General features: G+C 44.5%; 1 protein-coding gene across 1 annotated transcript in view; it reads left to right on the top strand.

The window, feature by feature from the left end:
- The window catches only part of lama2 (laminin, alpha 2), a gene marked incomplete at its 5' end in the record, with an annotated part of 126885 nt that overhangs the window by 98640 nt on the left and 10285 nt on the right, over nucleotides 1-17960 (top strand). The window contains 17 exons of the mRNA XM_084149188.1: nucleotides 6390-6501; nucleotides 8498-8660; nucleotides 9432-9642; nucleotides 9774-9890; nucleotides 10320-10483; nucleotides 11052-11190; nucleotides 11921-12023; nucleotides 12187-12303; nucleotides 12725-12907; nucleotides 13779-13933; nucleotides 14518-14661; nucleotides 15388-15521; nucleotides 15708-15867; nucleotides 15994-16118; nucleotides 16311-16473; nucleotides 16633-16777; nucleotides 16930-17068. Coding sequence (XP_084005314.1) covers nucleotides 6390-6501; nucleotides 8498-8660; nucleotides 9432-9642; nucleotides 9774-9890; nucleotides 10320-10483; nucleotides 11052-11190; nucleotides 11921-12023; nucleotides 12187-12303; nucleotides 12725-12907; nucleotides 13779-13933; nucleotides 14518-14661; nucleotides 15388-15521; nucleotides 15708-15867; nucleotides 15994-16118; nucleotides 16311-16473; nucleotides 16633-16777; nucleotides 16930-17068 — 2474 coding nt within the window. The remainder of the gene's footprint in view (nucleotides 1-6389; nucleotides 6502-8497; nucleotides 8661-9431; nucleotides 9643-9773; nucleotides 9891-10319; nucleotides 10484-11051; nucleotides 11191-11920; nucleotides 12024-12186; nucleotides 12304-12724; nucleotides 12908-13778; nucleotides 13934-14517; nucleotides 14662-15387; nucleotides 15522-15707; nucleotides 15868-15993; nucleotides 16119-16310; nucleotides 16474-16632; nucleotides 16778-16929; nucleotides 17069-17960) is intronic.

Raw genomic sequence — 17960 nt, 5'->3', positions numbered from 1 at the left:
AAATGTCATCATAGGTACACGTCAACAGATGTATGACAGACAAAATGAGAAAAAAAAATCCAGAAAATCACATTGTAGGATTTTTTATGAATTTATTTGCAAATTATGGTGGAAAATAAGTATTTGGTCAATAACAAAAGTTTCTCAATACTTTGTTATATACCCTTTGTTGGCAATGACACAGGTCAAACGTTTTCTGTAAGTCTTCACAAGGTTTTCACACACTGTTGCTGGTATTTTGGCCCATTCCTCCATGCAGATCTCCTCTAGAGCAGTGATGTTTTGGGGCTGTCGCTGGGCAACACAGACTTTCAACTCCCTCCAAAGATTTTCTATGGGGTTGAGATCTGGAGACTGGCTAGGCCACTCCAGGACCTTGAAATGCTTCTTACGAAGCCACTCCTTCGTTGCCCGGGTGGTGTGTTTGTGATCATTGTCATGCTGAAAGACCCAGCCACGTTTCATCTTCAATGCCCTTGCTGATGGAAGGAGGTTTTCACTCAAAATCTCACGATACATGGCCCCATTCATTCTTTCCTTTACACGGATCAGTCGTCCTGGTCCCTTTGCAGAAAAACAGCCCCAAAGCATGATGTTTCCACCCCCATGCTTCACAGTAGGTATGGTGTTCTTTGGATGCAACTCAGCATTCTTTGTCATTCAAACACAACGAGTTGAGTTTTTACCAAAAAGTTCTATTTTGGTTTCATCTGACCATATGACATTCTCCCAATCCTCTTCTGGATCATCCAAATGCACTCTAGCAAACTTCAGACGGGCCTGGACATGTACTGGCTTAAGCAGGGGGACACATCTGGCACTGCAGGATTTGAGTCCCTGGCGGCGTAGTGTGTTACTGATGGTAGGCTTTGTTACTTTGGTCCCAGCTCTCTGCAGGTCATTCACTAGGTCCCCCCGTGTGGTTCTGGGATTTTTGCTCACCGTTCTTGTGATCAAGTATTGCGAGTATTAGTTCACAAAATGCCTTTTTTGAGGTGGGGGTGCGAGGGGGGATGATGAGCGGGAGCTGGGCTGAGCAGGATCTGCCCTCACTTAGGAGTGGGAGGGCCAAGAGACCAGAGGTGGCAGAACTGAGTACTCGGGTTGGGGTGTAGGGTTTAAGCATAGCCTGAAGGTAGGGGGGGCAGTTCCTCTTGCTGCTCCATGGGCAAGTACCATGGTCTTGTAATAGATGCGAGCTTCAACTGGAATCCAGTGGAGTGTGCGGAGGAGCGGGATGACATGGGAGAACTTGGGAAGGTTGAACACCAGGCGGGCTGCAGCGTTCTGGATAAATTGAAGGGGTTTGATGGCACAAGCAGGGAGCCCAGCCAACAGCGAGTTGCAGTAGTCCAGATGGGAGATGAAGTGCCTGGATTAGGACATGTACCGCTTCCTGTGTGAGGTAGGGTCGTACAGAAGTGAGTCACTGCTTTGATGTTTGCAGAGAATGACAGAGTGAACGCCCAGGGTCACGTCAAGGTCCTTGAAATCTGGCAGGGGAACACCGTGGAGTTGTCAACCGTGATGGAGAGGTCTTGGAGCGGGCAGGCCTTCCCCTGGAGGAAGAGCAGCTCCGTCTTGTGGAGGTTGAGCTTGAGGTGGTGGGCCAACATCCAAACTGAGATATCTGCTGGGCACGCAGAGATGCGTGTTGCCACCTGGGTGTCAGAAGGGAGGAAGGAGAAAAGTAGTTGAGTGTCATCCACAAGCAATGATTGGGGAGACCATGAGGATATGACGGAGCCTAGTGACTTGGTATGTAGAGAGAAGGGGAGAGGGCCTAGAACCGAGCCCTGGGGGACACCAGTAGTGAGAGTATGTGGTGCAGACACAGATCCTGTCCACATCACCAGGTAGGAGCGGCCTGACAGGTAGGATGCGATCCAAGAGTTTGCAGAGCCTGAGACGCCCAGCCCTGAGAGGGTGGAGAGGAGGATCTGATGGTTCAGGGTGTCGAAGGCAGCGGATAGATCTAGGAGGATCAGAACAGAGGAGAGAGAGTCAGCTTTGGCAGTGCAGAGAGCCTCTGTGACACAGAGGAGAGCAGTCTAGGTTGAGTGACCTGTCTTGAAGCCTGACTGGTTAGGGTCAAGAAAATCGTTCTGAGAGATATCAATAGAGTTGTTCAGAGACGGCACGCTCAAGTGTTTTGGAAAGAAAAGAAAGAAGGGATACCGGTCTGTAGTTTTTGACGTCAGAGGGGTTGAGTGTCAGAGGGGACGCAACCAGTGGTCAAGGATGAGTTGATGAGGGAGGTGAGGAATGGGAGAGATGGTCTGGAGAGGGGAGGAGGGGATGGGGTCGAGCGGGCAGTATGATGAATGTAAACTTTACATTTTGGTAGATATTCAATAGACAACTTTCCAAGTCAAATTTGCTCTCATTCAGTGCTGCACGGTCCTGCCTGACAAAACTGCAAACAGTTCCACGTTTTTTGATGTTGTGGCTATTGTAATCGGCTCTAAGGAAAACAAGTGGGCTCAGACATCGAAATTACAATTTTTGGAGTCCAAGGTTCCTTAAAGTCTTTTGTATCTTTAGCCCCTAGTCTTGCAATTTAGTCAAAGGGGCAATCACATATTATATTGATATTTTGCCTCAAATCCAATATGGCATCCAAATTCAAATATGGCTGCCATATATATATATATATACAAATATATACAAATATGGCTGCCCCGTGTAGCTCAGTTGGTAGAGCATGGCGCTTGCAACGCCAGGGTTGTGGGTTCGTTTCCCACGGGGGGCCAGTATGAAAATGTATGCACTCACTAACTGTAAGTCGCTCTGGATAAGAGCGTCTGCTAAATGACTAAAATGTAAATATTAACATTTGATGGAGTTTAAATCACCTGTAAATATGATTATGTACAACACTCATGCCTATAAAGATAGTTGGTGTGAATCCAATATGGCCAACATACACTCAAACACCTTAGCCTGCATATTAGTAGCCCTTGTTCATTTTGATTGTGTTATTCTGTCTTTAAAATTATTTCATAAGGCTCTTGGTATATCTAGGACTATGAGTGGCACTGCCATGCCTCTGTTGTGTTTGAATAGCCGAAGCCAACTAATTTTTCAATGTTTTAATTCATTCATACACTTACACTACCAGTCAAAAGTTTGGACACACCTACTCATTCAAGGGTTTTTCTTTATTTAAATTTTTTTTTTACATTGTAGAATAATAGTGAAGACATCAAAACTATGAAATAACACATATGGAATCATGTAGTAACCAAAAAAGTTACTATATTACTACTATATTATTTGAGATTATTCAAATAGCCACCCTTTGCCTTGATGACAGCTTTGCACACTCTTGGCATTCTCTCAACCAGCTTCATTGGAATGCATTTCAATTAACAGGTGTGCCTTCTTAAATGTTAATTTGAGGAATTTATTTTCTTCTTAATGTGTTTGAGCCAATCAGTTGTGTTCTGACAAAGTAGGGGGGTATACAGAAGATAGCCCTATTTGGTAAAAGACCAAGTCCATATTATGGCAAGAACAGCTCAAATAAGCAAAGAGAAACGACAGTCCATCATTACTTTAAGACATGAAGGTCAGTCAATATGGAACATTTCAAGAACTTTGAAAGTTTCCTCAAGTGCAGTCGCAAAAACCATCAAGCGCTATGATGAAACTGGCTCTCATGAGGACCGCCACAGGAATGGAAGACCCAGAGTTACCTCTGCTGCAGAGGATAAGTTCATTAGAGTTACCAGCCTCAGAAATTGCAGCCCAAATAAATGCTTCACGGAGTTCAAGTCACAGACACATCTCAACATAAACTGTTCAGAGGGGACTGTGTGAATCAGGCCTTCATGGTCGAATTGCTGCAAAGAAACCACTACTAAAGGACACCAATAAGAAGAAGAGACCTGCTTGGGCCAAGAAACACGAGCAATGGACATTAGACCGGTGGAAATTTGTCCTTTGGTCTGGAGTCCAAATGTGAGATTTTTGGTTCCAACCGCTGTGTCTTTGTGAGACGCAGTGTGGGTGAACGGATAATCTCTGCATGTGTGGTTCCCACCGTGAAGTATGGAGGAGGAGGTGTTATGGTGTGGGGGTGCTTTGCTGGTGACACTGTCTGTGATTTATTTAGAATTCAAGGCGCACTTAACCAGCATGGCTACCACAGCATTCTGCAGCGATACGCCATCCCATCTGGTTTGGGCTTAGTGGGACTATCATTTGTTTTTCAACAGGACAATGACACAACACACCTCCAGGCTGTGTAAGGGCTATTTTACCATGAAGGAGAGTGATGGAGTGCTGCATCAGATGACCTGGCCTCCACAATGCCCCAACCTCAACCCAATTGAGATGGTTTGGGATGAGTCAGACGGCAGAGTGAAGGAAAAGCAGCCAACAAGTGCTCAGCATATGTGGGAACTCCTTCAAGACTATTGGAAAAGCATTCCAGGTGAAGCTGGTTGAGAGCCGTTCAACAGCCAAAATTTCCAGATGGCATTTTGGCTGTTGAATGGCCTCCTGACATGTGGCAGTCCAGTTCCATGGTGTCTCTGTCTCTAGTAACTGCCTGAGGCGAGGACTGATTGTGGAGTGGGCCAATCAAGGACAGTTCTGGGAGATTCAAGATGGCATTGACATTGGAGAGGTGCAATTCCTATGACATGTGAAGGCCCAATAAGTAGATGGCATTTCTTGTCAATGAGTGTCAGGTTGTGTTGGTTCATTGTAGTGAACACCTGCCTTATGCGCTTGTCGTGTGTGATTGCATCTTCCCCATACACCATAATGTCACCAAGTCAACATATACGGCAACTCCAGGGCAGACAGCCAGGATGGTGGACATGATTGTCTGGAAGAAGCAATGTGCCAGCTCAACCCAAACAGGATAAGAGTGCACTGAAACATTCCAATGTGCATCACAAATGCAGTGAGCCAGCAGAAGGTCTTGTTGGATTCAGGCAAACGTATTGGACTAGCAATTAATCAAAGCTCAATTCTAAATGGTAAGGAGGCAACTTAAAGGAAAACTCCACCCAAAAACTATATTTTGGTATTTGTTTCATTAGTCCATTGTTGATATACACTGAGTGAACAAAGCATTAGGAACACCTTCCTAATATTGAGTTGCACCCCTTTTGCCCTCAAAACAGCCTTAATTAGTTGGGGCATGGACTCTACAAGGTGTCGAAAGCGTTCCACAGGGATGCTGGCCCATGTTGACTCCAATGCTTCCCACAGTTGTGTCAAGTTGGCTGGATGTCCTTTGGGTGGTGGACCAATCTTGATACATACGGGAAACTGTGTTATTTCATAGTTTTGATGTCTTCACTATTATTCTACAATGTTAAAAATAGTAAAAATAAAGAAAGTCCCTTGAATGAGTAGGTGTGTCCAAACTTTTGACTGGTAGTGTATATGGTGGGCATATTGGATTCCTAACATAGTTGAAGTACACAAAAATAGTCTTGAGTACAGGTCATAAGTACAGTACACAAATCTGAAAAATGTATCTAATTTAAAACGTGCACATATACAGGTGATTAAACCACCGTTTAATGGTAATGTGGCAGCCATATTGGATTTTGGATGTCATATTGGATTTGGAGTCAAGTCTAGCGGGGCCGTCTAATGTAACTGCAAGAGTATGGGCTAAACATATAAAATCCACAGAGGAACCTTTCACTGAAGACAGTTCTCAGTGTCTGAGCCCACTTGCCTTAGAGCTGATAACAATAGACACAACATGTTGAACTGTATGCACATTTTTGCAATATCAGAGTTAGCAATTTTAGGTTACATGAGCTTACGTGAGCATTGTTCTGCACTTTTTGAGTTCAGGGGGTGTTTTCCAATTAGCCACAACATTTTAAAAAACGTGTTACTGTATGTGTATTTGCCAGGCAGGACCATACAGCACTGAGAGCTTGGAAAGTTGTAACCCACTATGGGCCGGTTTACCAGATACGGATTACCAAAGTGAAGTTTACATTAATCTTAAATATTAATAGTTGATATTTCCGCCTATTGTATCTGTGTGTTTACAGGTCTATATTTCCTAAATGCTTTAAGATATCCTAATGTTGTTTGTTTGTGTATGTAGGGCAGACAATTGACTACTTGTATTTCACTAGCCAATATGGTGCTCAGCTGCTTCAATCCCTCTATCATTATTTTTCATCAATAGAGCATTTCTGAAAGGACATACCAACTCTGACTGATGATTATGAAATGGATTTGTTTGACCAGGTACTCTGAGGCTGTCCATTGTTAGACCATAGGGGCCACAGGATTCAGGATAGGAAATGTGCAATCATCTTGAATGAACACTGAACACTGGCCCATCCTGGATCAGTTCATGTCCGTCCAACTGATTGGGTGTGTGTGTGTGTGTTCTCGCTCAGGCGACCAAAGTGTCGGCAGATGGCGAGCAAACAGGCGCCGATGCCGATAGAATCCACAAACGAGCCGAAGACCTGGAACTTTTCGTCAAGAACACCCTACTGGCTGCAGAAGGTACTACATTCCTATAAGATTCTCCCATTTAAAAAACGGTTACATCTAAGTGACATTCCTGCCGTAGTGCTGGCTTAGTGTCTGAGAGCAGGGTACTAATTCAGTGTTGTAAAGGCCGGAGGGTCAGGATGTTGAGGAAATTAGTGCCTGGGCTCTGTGCTGTGTCCTCTGCTCTGTGATTAGGCGCCTCTGTGCTGTGACATTCTCTCTGGGTTGAAATTGGAAGATGATTTAGTTGATAAAGGGCCTAGTCGCTGTAGCCGTGTAGCCATGTAAAGGCCTAATTAATAGGGATGGAGGATGGGGTCTGGAGAAAGCGATATAATCAGAGTGGACTGGCACATGGTGGCTCCTCACTGTGGGCAACGTGATTAGTGTCAGCAGGGAACCTTTCTCCACCCAGCCTCGCTTGCCTCGCCAGCATGGACCAGCCCCGCTCCACGCTCTACAGCATGTGGGACTGGTACTGCCAGATCCATACGGCACATATACATACACACACACATATGGACACACACATATAGACACACACATAACACACATACACATAGAGACACACACACACACATAGACACTCACACACACACACACACACACACACACTCAAACCTTCACTGAAGCTCAAACTCAGTCTCTGACCCTTCACAGAATTGGACTGGTACAAATGGACTATTTACAGGTCTACTGATTGAGCGCAATGACACACTTAACTGATGCCAACCCTCATTTACATAAAAATTGTATTTTGTGAAAGATTTCCAAAAAGCAATGAACACACTCAAAGTCAAATTCTCACTTAACTTCCCCACAGATTTTCATAAACACATCGAGCAGCTTGTAAAAGCGGTCAGGAGGAGATTGGATAGTTTTTTCATGCTGATGTGTTCGTAAACAAATCAATCTGATGATGCAATCCATGGAACGTTTAAGTGTTTAATTGCCTTTGAAACATAGTATGTAATTATTCCGCACCGGGCTCCTTTAATAGGTATATATTTTGTCTTTGTAATTACATTAAATGTTTATGTTTGAACTCTTCAGGAATGTAAGGAATGCATCCAATTAAGCCTCATCTTCATTTTGTATTTGATGATTTATTTTCAAATTAGAACCCAGCCGGAGCAACTTCTCTCTCCATTTATTTTGAACTGATTGGGTTTTGATTTCAAAGGCCACATTAATTTGATTAAAGTGCATTGTTCTGTCAAGCAGAATTTGAATGTCTTTGAATCAACCTAAAAGAAGCCTCCATTGCCATTGAATGGGATGTAAAAAGTGAAACTTTTCTGCTTTTGTTGTCAATCACTTTGTTCTACCTTGCCTTTAAGCAGCTCATTTAATTTGAGCGCTAGCTAGCTGCTTCTGTAGCTCGTCCCTCTGTGCTCCAAGAACACACACACAAAGGCTTGGCTGTACACACATAACACGCACATGAGGATGAGCTCATTGCTAATCATGGCATCTAGTGTAGGTCAAAAGTAGTACGCATTTCCTGTACTAACTAACTGGCCCTTGGGCGGGTTGAGAGGCCAGGTTGGATTCAGCATGGTTCTTTGACGTTAGCAGCCTAGTGAACAGACGCACAGCCTTCTCAGATCCCCCCTCTATCTTTCTCTCTCTCTCTGTTCTGCCTCTTTAACATGTGGTAGTCAGTCTGGATGTCTGCCACTAACATAATGGTAATCTTCATGGCATGTCAAAGCAGCAGCAGTGTGTTTTGATGAGAGGAGACATGTCTCAAACACTGTTTGATTTCTATAACACATTCTGTTCTCAGGCTTTCAGCTAGAGGTGACAGTATATGACAGTATCAGGAGATGGAGAATTGTGCCTTATGGCAGTGTGTGTGTGTGTGTGTGTGTGTGCGTGTGTGTGTGTGTGTTGTGTGTGTGTGTGTGTGTGTGTGTGTGTGTGTGTGTGTGTGTGTGTGTGTGTGTGTGTGTTTGCATGTGTGTGTAAAAATGACAATGACTTCCCCATGTCCTCCATCCTCCAGTTCTGAAGGTCAAGGCTAAAGAGCTGAATGAGACTCTGGGCAGGAGGAACGGAGCTCCAGAGAAGAGTCTGAACGAGATGCACCAGGAGATCGAGACCATGCTAGCTGAGCTCCGCAAACGCCAGCTGGGAGGCAAGAAGCACATCTCAGAGGATGAGCTGGGGTAAAGCCTGACTAGTCAACCTCAGATCACAGATAGCAGGGAGATGTCAAGCTATTATGGTCCACACAGGGATGGGATCATCCAGTCATACGCGCACATGTTATACACCACTGAAGGACTCCTGTGTCATATTTCTAGGAAGGTATCCCCTGCATTTCCTGGGTCATTATACTCTCAGCTAAATGAATGCTTTCATATCCTAGTAAACAATGAAGCGATCCATTTAAAAACATACTGGTATTCTGTAGTAACTTTCACATTTGCGTTTTGTTTCTCCGTTTTTTTTATATTCTACAAATAATTTTGTGGCCAAGCAAATCACAGCTGAATAAATAAAGTTTACTTTTCTTATGCAAAATCTTAATGAACTAATTAAAAGTTGAGGTGGGTGATAGGAATATTATTCATTCTAATCCAACCAGTTTCCTTCTGGCTGAGGCCTGGAAGAGTCATGCAAGAAGAAAGAGGGACATCTAGTGGCTGGTCTGATCCGCAGACAGGAGTAGAAAAAAGAACGGAGCGAGAAAGAATATCTCCTCCTCACACCATACAGGGCTCTGATGTGATCTTCACCTCTCCCTTTCTCTTTCCCAATTGCTCTCTCTCTCTCTCTCTCTCTCTCTCTCTCTCTCTCTCTCTCTCTCTCTCTCTCTCTCTCTCTCTCTCTCTCTCTCTCTCTCTCTCTCTCTCTCTCTCTCTCTCTCTCTCTCTCTCTCTCACTCTCTCTCTCTCTCTCTCTCTCTCTACCTCTCTCTCTCTACCTCTCTCCAGACTGGCAGAGGCCCTGTACCAGAAGGTGAAGCGTCTCTTCGGGGACCCCCACCAGGCCACGGAGGACCTGAAGGCAGAGGTGACAGAGAAGATGGGTGACCACCGGGCCAAGCTGGATGACACCCAGGCCCTGCTGAAGGACGCCCAGGGGAAGAGCAGGGAGGCTGGGGCCCTGTCCGGACAGAACCAGCGCAACCTCACCGCCCTGGAGGTCAGCAGCCTGGTCACACATACATACACGTACTAACTATTCCATAGTTATATATACACCATCACTCACAACGTGGGTTGTTGTTTCTGTAAAATTACTGGAGCTGACTGTTCTTGTCTGTCTGTTTGCAGAGAAAGAGGGATGCTGTGAGCTCAGTGAAGAAAGGAACTGAAGACGTGCTGGCAGACGGAGAGCGCATTCTGGCTGAAGCCAATGGGCTCTCAGACAACATCAATAAGGAGATTGAGGTATACACACTCACTTACACACACACAGATCCCAACTCGAGTCAGGCCTGTCAAGCCCTTCATTGGGGAAGGAAGACACACCTTTACTCTGTTGGGTTGCTGTTGTGTTGTCAGACAGATGTAGCCTGCAGCACTATTGGACTTTACTGTAGACCTTTTTCTGTCCAGGACTTAATTTGTACATCTGTACGCCTCACCTGCATCAATGAGGAGGCTCAGCTTGATCTCTCTCCCTCTTTCTCTCTCTTTCTGTTTTTTTCTGTCTGTCTGTCTTTCTGTCTCCCCCTCAACTGCTCTCTCTCTCTCTCTCTCTCTCTCTCTCTCTCTCTCTCTCTCTCTCTCTCTCTCTCTCTCTCTCTCGCTCTCTCTCTCTCTCTCTCCCTCTCTCTCTCTCTCTCTCTCTCTCTCTCCCTCTCTCTCTCTGTGTAGGATCTGGAGGAGATGGAGCATGAGCTGGGTCCTCTCCATGGGCAGCTGGACTACAGGGTGAGCCATCTGACCCAGGGCCTGAGTGGCAACACCCTGACTGACCTTCTGCAGGACGCTGAGAACCACGCTGCTGAGCTCAACGTGTCCTCAAACATCCTGGACCGGTACAGACAAACACACACACACACACAGGCAGGCACATAGGCTGGCTCACAGAAAGATAGACAGACAGACCGACACACACACACACACACACACACACACACACACACACAGGCAGGCACACAGGCTGGCTCACAGAAAGATAGACAGACAGACCGACACACACACACACACACACACACACACACACACACACACACACACAGGCAGGCACACAGGCTGGCTCACAGAAAGATAGACAGACAGACACACACACACACACAGGAAGGCACACAGGCTGGCTCACAGAAAGACAGACAGACAGACAGACAGACAGACAGACAGACAGACAGACAGACAGACAGACAGACAGACAGACAGACAGACAGACAGACAGACAGACAGACAGACAGACAGACAGACAGACAGACAGAAAGACAGACAATGAAGCAATAATATTTTGGGGGGGTAGTTTTGTTTGTTCTACCTCTGTTATAATGATACAATGGATTGAATGTAATTGTTGTTATTGAATGTTTTGTAAGTGTATTGGCTGGTGTCCTAACCAAGTCTCTTGCTGTCTCCTCACAGCATCCTGGCAGAAGCCAAGAACCTGTCCTTTAACGCCACAGCAGCGTTCAACGCATACAGCAACATCAAGGACTTCATCGAGGAGGCTGACAAAGAGGCAAAGCAGGCCAGGGCACGCGGGACAGAGGCCCTTCAGCTGGTGAGAGCACATACACACCTACACACACTTCACCCCTTCACCCCGCGCGTGTGTGTGCGCGTGTGTATGTGTGTGCGCGCGTGCGTGTAAGGACTCAAAGAGGACCTCTCTCTCTAATGTGCTGAGCAGCAGAGATTTGGCATTCAAATGTTTTTGCATTTCCTTATTCATTTCCATTAGTCACGCTGGAGAGATCAAAGTTCCAGCGCTGTTGTCCTTATTATCATGACTCTGCCTCCTGCAGCAGGAGCCAGCGGAGGTGAAGAGAAATCTATTCCCCCTTCTTCTCTCTGAAGGAGAGAGGGAGAGGCTCAAGGGGCTGAGAGGGAACATTGGTCCCCTCTGTGGAAATCTCCTCAGCCCGTGTGTCCTCTGTTCAAAAACACTGCTTTTCCTCTCCACACACTATTAACAATGTAAAAAAAAAGACTGTTTTCAGAACTATGTTGGTGTTTTTATATTCATTTGTGCACTTCAATGTGTTAAGTTATGATGTTAAGTCTGAGAATCAGAGGCATATGCACCTGAGGTTCTCTATTAATAAAAGGTATTATAAGTTCTATATTAAATAGTATTTGTGTAGTACGCTGTGCATTGTGCAGTACCTAGGAGTATCTTGTACTATTGTATTGTTGTATGTACAGTATGTAATTCTTCTACTACATTCTTTGGTCACTGTAGAATGCACTGTTCTGATATTCAAGCGTACATTCTTGGTGCACACACACAGGCATCAGGACCCAAAGGCTCTTTGAAGGATAACGCCAAGAACTCTGTTCGGAAGAGTATTCAACTGTGGAACGAAGCCAAGCAGTTAGAGAATGATGTGAAAGGTAAATCCAGTTCCACTGAGACAAAATCATGTTGATCCCCTCCCCATACAACACCCACCAACTGTGATGATAAACGCCAGACATATTTCAAAGAGCTGTTTTTTCTGAGGAGTGTTGGTATGGATATGTTTTTGGGAACCAAGCGGACGTCTTTGTATTTCAGAGAACGCTGAGAGTGTTGGCAGTCTCCAGGCTAGGGTGAAAGCTGGTGGCTTGAAGAACAAGGGCTTGCGGAAGGATCTGGACGATACGTTACGGAAGCTGAATGCAATCCCCAATGGTAATCACAGAAACAACAGTAGGAAATGACCTTTGTTTAAATACAAACAACAAATGAAATACTTCTCATTGATGTGTGTTGCTGCTGGAGCAATTTGTCAGGCTGAGCCCAGGATGTGGGAGCATAATGGATCAATAGTGGTGTAGCTATGAGGTGAGAGGCCACATGCTCTTGTAGATCCAACATGACAGAAGTCAATGCGGCACAGTCCAGGTTAAATATGGTAAGGAATCAGACAGGCAGGCTGCAGGGTGCATTCAAAACATCTGACGGGTGGGCAGCAGAGTTGACATAAAGATTTCTGTAAGGCTGTTAAACATCATGTATGACCGACTACCTCCAATAGTCCATACCATGTTGGATTACTAGTCTCTCTTGAACTTTAGATTACTACATATTGTATACCAACTTTGTTGTCCAGATACAGCAGCCAAGCTACAGATTACCAAGGCCAAGGCAGGAGATGCCAACGACACAGCCAATGATGTACTGGCCAGACTGAGAGACATGAACCTGAACCTGATGGGCCTGAAGAAGAACTACAGCAAGCTGGAGGATGACGTCAACAAGGCCAACAACATGATCCAGGACCCTGAGAAAAACAGTAAGAGATCCTCTGGGTGTTGTAGTTCTTAAGGGTAGGAAAGCTGTAGTATTTACTGTATATTAAAAGTATTGTCCGTGCCAAGACATGCGCTGATTGACTCAAAATGCATTTGTTAGTTTTTTTGGGTTTAAACTTGTGAGCGTAGATATCTATTACTCTGGCACATTTCTGTCTCACACATGACATTGTATAATTCTGTACCTCACATATTTTTTTCTTTCTGTCCCATTTTTCTTTTGAACCCCAACAGCAATAAGTATGTATACCTTTTATATTACCTGATTAAAGCTCCTGCATGATGACAGAGAGAGTATCCATTAGTGCTGCATGGGCTGTACCGTAGCTGTAGGAAAAATAGTAACAATAAAATACCTCTTGCTTTCATTCTGTCTTCCTCAGCATTCCATCTCTTTGTTTCACTTCAACAGGATTAAAACGTGTATTTTAGAGCTTCACTAAGCCTGTTATCCTAATGTATGCCTTGGAAAGATTACCGGTGGCTAATTATGAATGCATAGCAAGCCATTTACTATGTCATCCTCTTTCTTTTCATAACAGCTTTCAGCTCTTTACCTTTAAATAAGTGACTGTGATCTTCACCTTTAAATAAGTGATTACGATGCCGCCATCTCTCCGCTGATCTCTAACTAATAGGCCTGGCTCACAGAAAGCAGTGGCTGTGGAAATTAGTAGTTAGTAAGGAAGTGTGATGTTTGGTGTTTTTAGACTGACGTCTCTCTACCCTGTGTGTGTGCGTCTGTGCGTGTGCGTCTGTCCGTCCTTGTGTGTGTTTGTTCTTGCGTGTGTGTGTCTGGCGTGTCTGGCGTGCGTGCTTACGTGTGTGTGTGTGTGTGTATGTGTGTATCAGTCCATGCAGCGGGGGCCAAGGTGAAAGACCTGGAGGACAAGGCAGACAGACTGCTGGAGAAACTGAAGCCCATCAAAGAGCTGCAGGACAACTTGAAGAAAAACATCTCCCAGATTAAAGAGTTGATCAATCAGGCGCGCAAGCAGGCCAACTCTGTGAGTCACACTCCTCCTCTCCATCCCTCTCTCTCGTTCCCACCTCCTCTGTTTCCACTGCTTTAATCAGTGGCTTCTAAGCCGGCCATTCTGCTAACTGTGCCATCATCACAGAAATGGTGATTTACAACTCGTTCTAGGAGAGTTCAGTCACATCCCTCTTTATCCCTCCACCCAGCTTTAGCTTGTGGTGCACATGCATCGCCACAGTTTGAGTGAAGGCTCTGTTAAACAAAGAACATTCAATCAAAGATAACGTGTGTTGTTGTTTTTTAACAGTCTCTTACACTCAAGGTTTGTGTGTTTTTTATTTGATTGGTACAAAAGAGTAAAATAACAAATTGTTGCTCTTGCCTCTAAAGGACATTGCACTTGTACTTCTGTTACTACACAGTTGTGTTTTCCTGAACGTTTCTTCCCACTGGGCACAGACGTCAATTCAACATCTATTCCACTTTGGTTCAACGTAATTTCATTGAAATGACGTGGAAACAACGTTGATTCAACCAGTGTGTGTCCAGTGGGTTGGACCTTTTTAGTGCTCTCTGTTTGGTATAAGATCCATGTGATGTCTCCCTACAAAGATTAAAGTGTCCGTATCCTCTGGAGGAGACTGTATCCGTGCATATCGACCAGAAATCAAGAAGGGTCGCTACAATGCCATCGTTGTGAATGTGAAGACCACCTCCCCTGATAACCTACTCTTCTACCTGGGCAGTATCAAATATGTGAGTCAGAGGAGATAACGCCACACTGAGATGTTAGTCACCTGTGTGTGTGTGTGTGTGTGTGTGTGTGTGTGTGTGTGTGTGTGTGTGTGTGTGTGTGTGTGTGTGTGTGTGTGTGTGTGTGTGTGTGTTTGTGGATACAATCACTAAGTAAATCACTTAACCCTAATATGGTAAACCTCTGGGCAACAAATACATTTTTGTGTGAAACTTAACATATTAGGGCTATTTTTCACTGTTTGGTTGGGCTTATCTCTAGCCCGGGATGTGTAATGTGTTGTTGACCAATTAATTAGATATCATTCCACCAGTGGATATTTCTCAACATACAAGATAAATACCAATTATGTTCAAGTCAGAGAGGAAATAATAAAAGGTTATTCATTTCCTTGTGAGATCCTCAGGAGAGAGTGGGTGATATTGCCTCTATGTACTGCAACAGCGACCACAGCAATTAACCGGCCGTTCAAACCAGACTATTTCATCTGGTTTCATCACTGATTTCCCTGGGGAAATCACAATCCTGTTGCTCCTCTCCTGATTTGCCTGTGCCTCTTAATTCCTCAGGATCTTATTCTAATGTGTCCTGCTCTGTGCTCCTACACTGTGCGACACTACAGCAGTCTAGACCCATAGAGAGAGAAAGAATAGTCATCGATCTGTAATGTTATCAGGTAGGAGATTGCAGCGCTGCATCTTATTGGCTCATCCTCTGTCTGCCTCTAGATTGACTTCCTGGCCATTGAGATGCGTAAGGGCAAGGTCAACTTCCTGTGGGACGTGGGCTCTGGAGTGGGCAAGGTTGAGTATCCTGACATGACTATCAACGACGGCAACTGGCATCGCATCGAGGCCTCACGGTAGAAAACCATTGTTATTCACATTCTACACCAGGTCTTTTTTCAGAGCAAAGGTTATTGAAAGGGATTCGTCTATGAGTTTATTCATTAGTTAATCTTTTAACACTGATTGTGCCAGGTAGCCTTCTTATTGAAAAGTTCATGAAGTTTTAATTCATCATCTGATCATTTCTGTTTTGATCCCAGGAATGGCATCAATGGCACCATCTCTGTCCATGCACTGGAGGGTCCCAAAGCTGGCATCATGCCCACCTCTAAGAGTGGCACCTCTCCTGATGGCTATACTATCCTGGATGTGGACCAGAATGCCTACCTGTTTGTCGGTGGCATATTGGGCAGTGTGAAGGTAGCTGATATCACTTTGCCATACAGAAGTTTATCCCAGAGCTATATATTTAGTATTTTGTTACCTCTTTCTTTTTTTTGCTAGATTCATTGGTATTCACTATGTGTATCGTTGTTTGTCCTGTAGAAAGCGGACGCTGTCAAAACCACTACTTTCTCCGGGTGTATGGGAGAGACATACCTGGACAACAAACCTATTGGCCTGTGGAACTACAGAGAGAGAGAAGGAGACTGCAAAGGATGTGTGGTCAGGTAGGCCTGCGTTTTCACATCACATTGAATACTTGATATTAATGTCTATTGTAGTGTAAGGACTTTTTTTTAAACGATCTCATAAACATTCACGAATGTTTTACTCTAAAAGTTCACTATACACTCTTTTATGTCCTAAAAGTTCACTTGACTGTGTGATTATTGCTGAGTGTTTGGGGGTGTGTGTTTCAGCCCCCAGCCGTCAGACACAGAGGGGACGGTACAGTTTGATGGGGAGGGCTACGCTGCTGTGAGCCGCCCCACCAGATGGAACCCCAACGTCTCCACCGTCATGTTCAAGTTCCGCTCCTTCTCCACAGACTCCCTGCTCATGTATTTCGCCACCAAGGATATGGTAACCTCACTCATACACACACCTGTCTCTTAACAAGGACTAGCAAACTGTTCAAGTTCAGTAGTAATGAAAACTGTTAAATGTGTGTTAGATATGAATCATTTATCTATATTACTCAATAAACTCTCTCTCTCTCCCTCTCTCCCCTCTCTGAGACAGAAGGACTTTATGAGTGCTGAGTTGAGTGATGGTCTAGTGAAGGTGAGTTTTGACCTGGGCTCAGGCACCGGCTCGGTCCTCAGTATCAAGAGACACAACGACGGCAGGTGGAAGTCCTTCACTATGGCCCGCATGAAGAAACAAGGTGACACTCACACTCATCATAATACATATAACATTCCACTCCAGTTGATGTTTGTAGAGACTGTGTAGTTTATAGAACATACCACCTTTGTAGCTTCATCAGAGCTTTTTGTTGAACAGACATTTACCCTTGTTGGTTTCCTTTCACCCCAGCTACGGTGACCATCGTGGACATAGATACCAATGAAGAGGAGAAGCTGGTGGTGTCATCCCAAGGCTCTGCCACTGGGCTCAACCTCAAGGAGGATGAGAGGATCTACTTTGGGGGTTTGCCAACCATTGGAAACTACAGGTATGTACTGTACTCTGTAGGATGTCAATCACCTCCACAGTAGGGCCTTATGCTACAGGTCTGTTTTTATGTGTGCACTAAAGTACACCTCAGATAGCTTTTCTTTACACCTCTGCTCCGTTCTTTGCTCAGACACTCAGTACTGTACAGTCTGTTACTCATTGTTGCTATTCTTCTCATGTTGTCACGTTTGGCTATGAAAGTTGAGGATTGACAAGGGATATAGGCAGACAGACAGACAGACAGACACTTAAGTTTCCATTAGAACACCTCTATCTGCTGCCGGACCTTGAGTCAGTGTCACATTGTCACTGCCCTCTCTGGTGTTAACTCTCATTGAACTCTAACAATAGATAACATAAACAGGAACAATGGGTTATATAGATCTGTCATTGTAAACATTCAATGTTAGACCTTCACAGTCTCTGGCAGTATCAGACGTATATTCTGTAGGTCTTATAGACCCTTTCAACACACACAGGGAGAACTGAATGTACTCTTTTCACTTTTGATTGTGACTCCTGTCTACATATTTTGACAGTGTTTAATTTGTGTGTTATACTTGTGCTAATATGCATATACGTTTATATTTTGTTCTTACAGTATCAAATCAAGGTAAAAATGTGTACTGTTAAAGTTTCCTGTATCACCTTTTGCATGTACTAGCATACCCATTTACTCTCTAAAGCCTCTCTGGTAACCTGGCTTTACCATGCAAGTTACCATGCATTTAGTTCAGAAAAATATGCTCTTGTGCTTAAGTTGTAGATGCTTTAATGCAACAAGCTGGTCATCAGAATTGAGTCAGTATACACCCCTCCTTTTCTCAATGGAGGTTTTAGATATTAGTCCAAATGAACATGAGCACAAAATTCTGAGGACCAGTAGGATA

This window comes from Coregonus lavaretus (genome assembly GCF_964263955.1).
Source record: "Coregonus lavaretus genome assembly, chromosome: 31".
NCBI classification, from domain to species: domain Eukaryota; kingdom Metazoa; phylum Chordata; class Actinopteri; order Salmoniformes; family Salmonidae; genus Coregonus; species Coregonus lavaretus.
The sequence above is the reverse complement of the archived record's forward strand: the minus strand, read 5'-3'. Positions and strand labels throughout refer to the sequence as shown.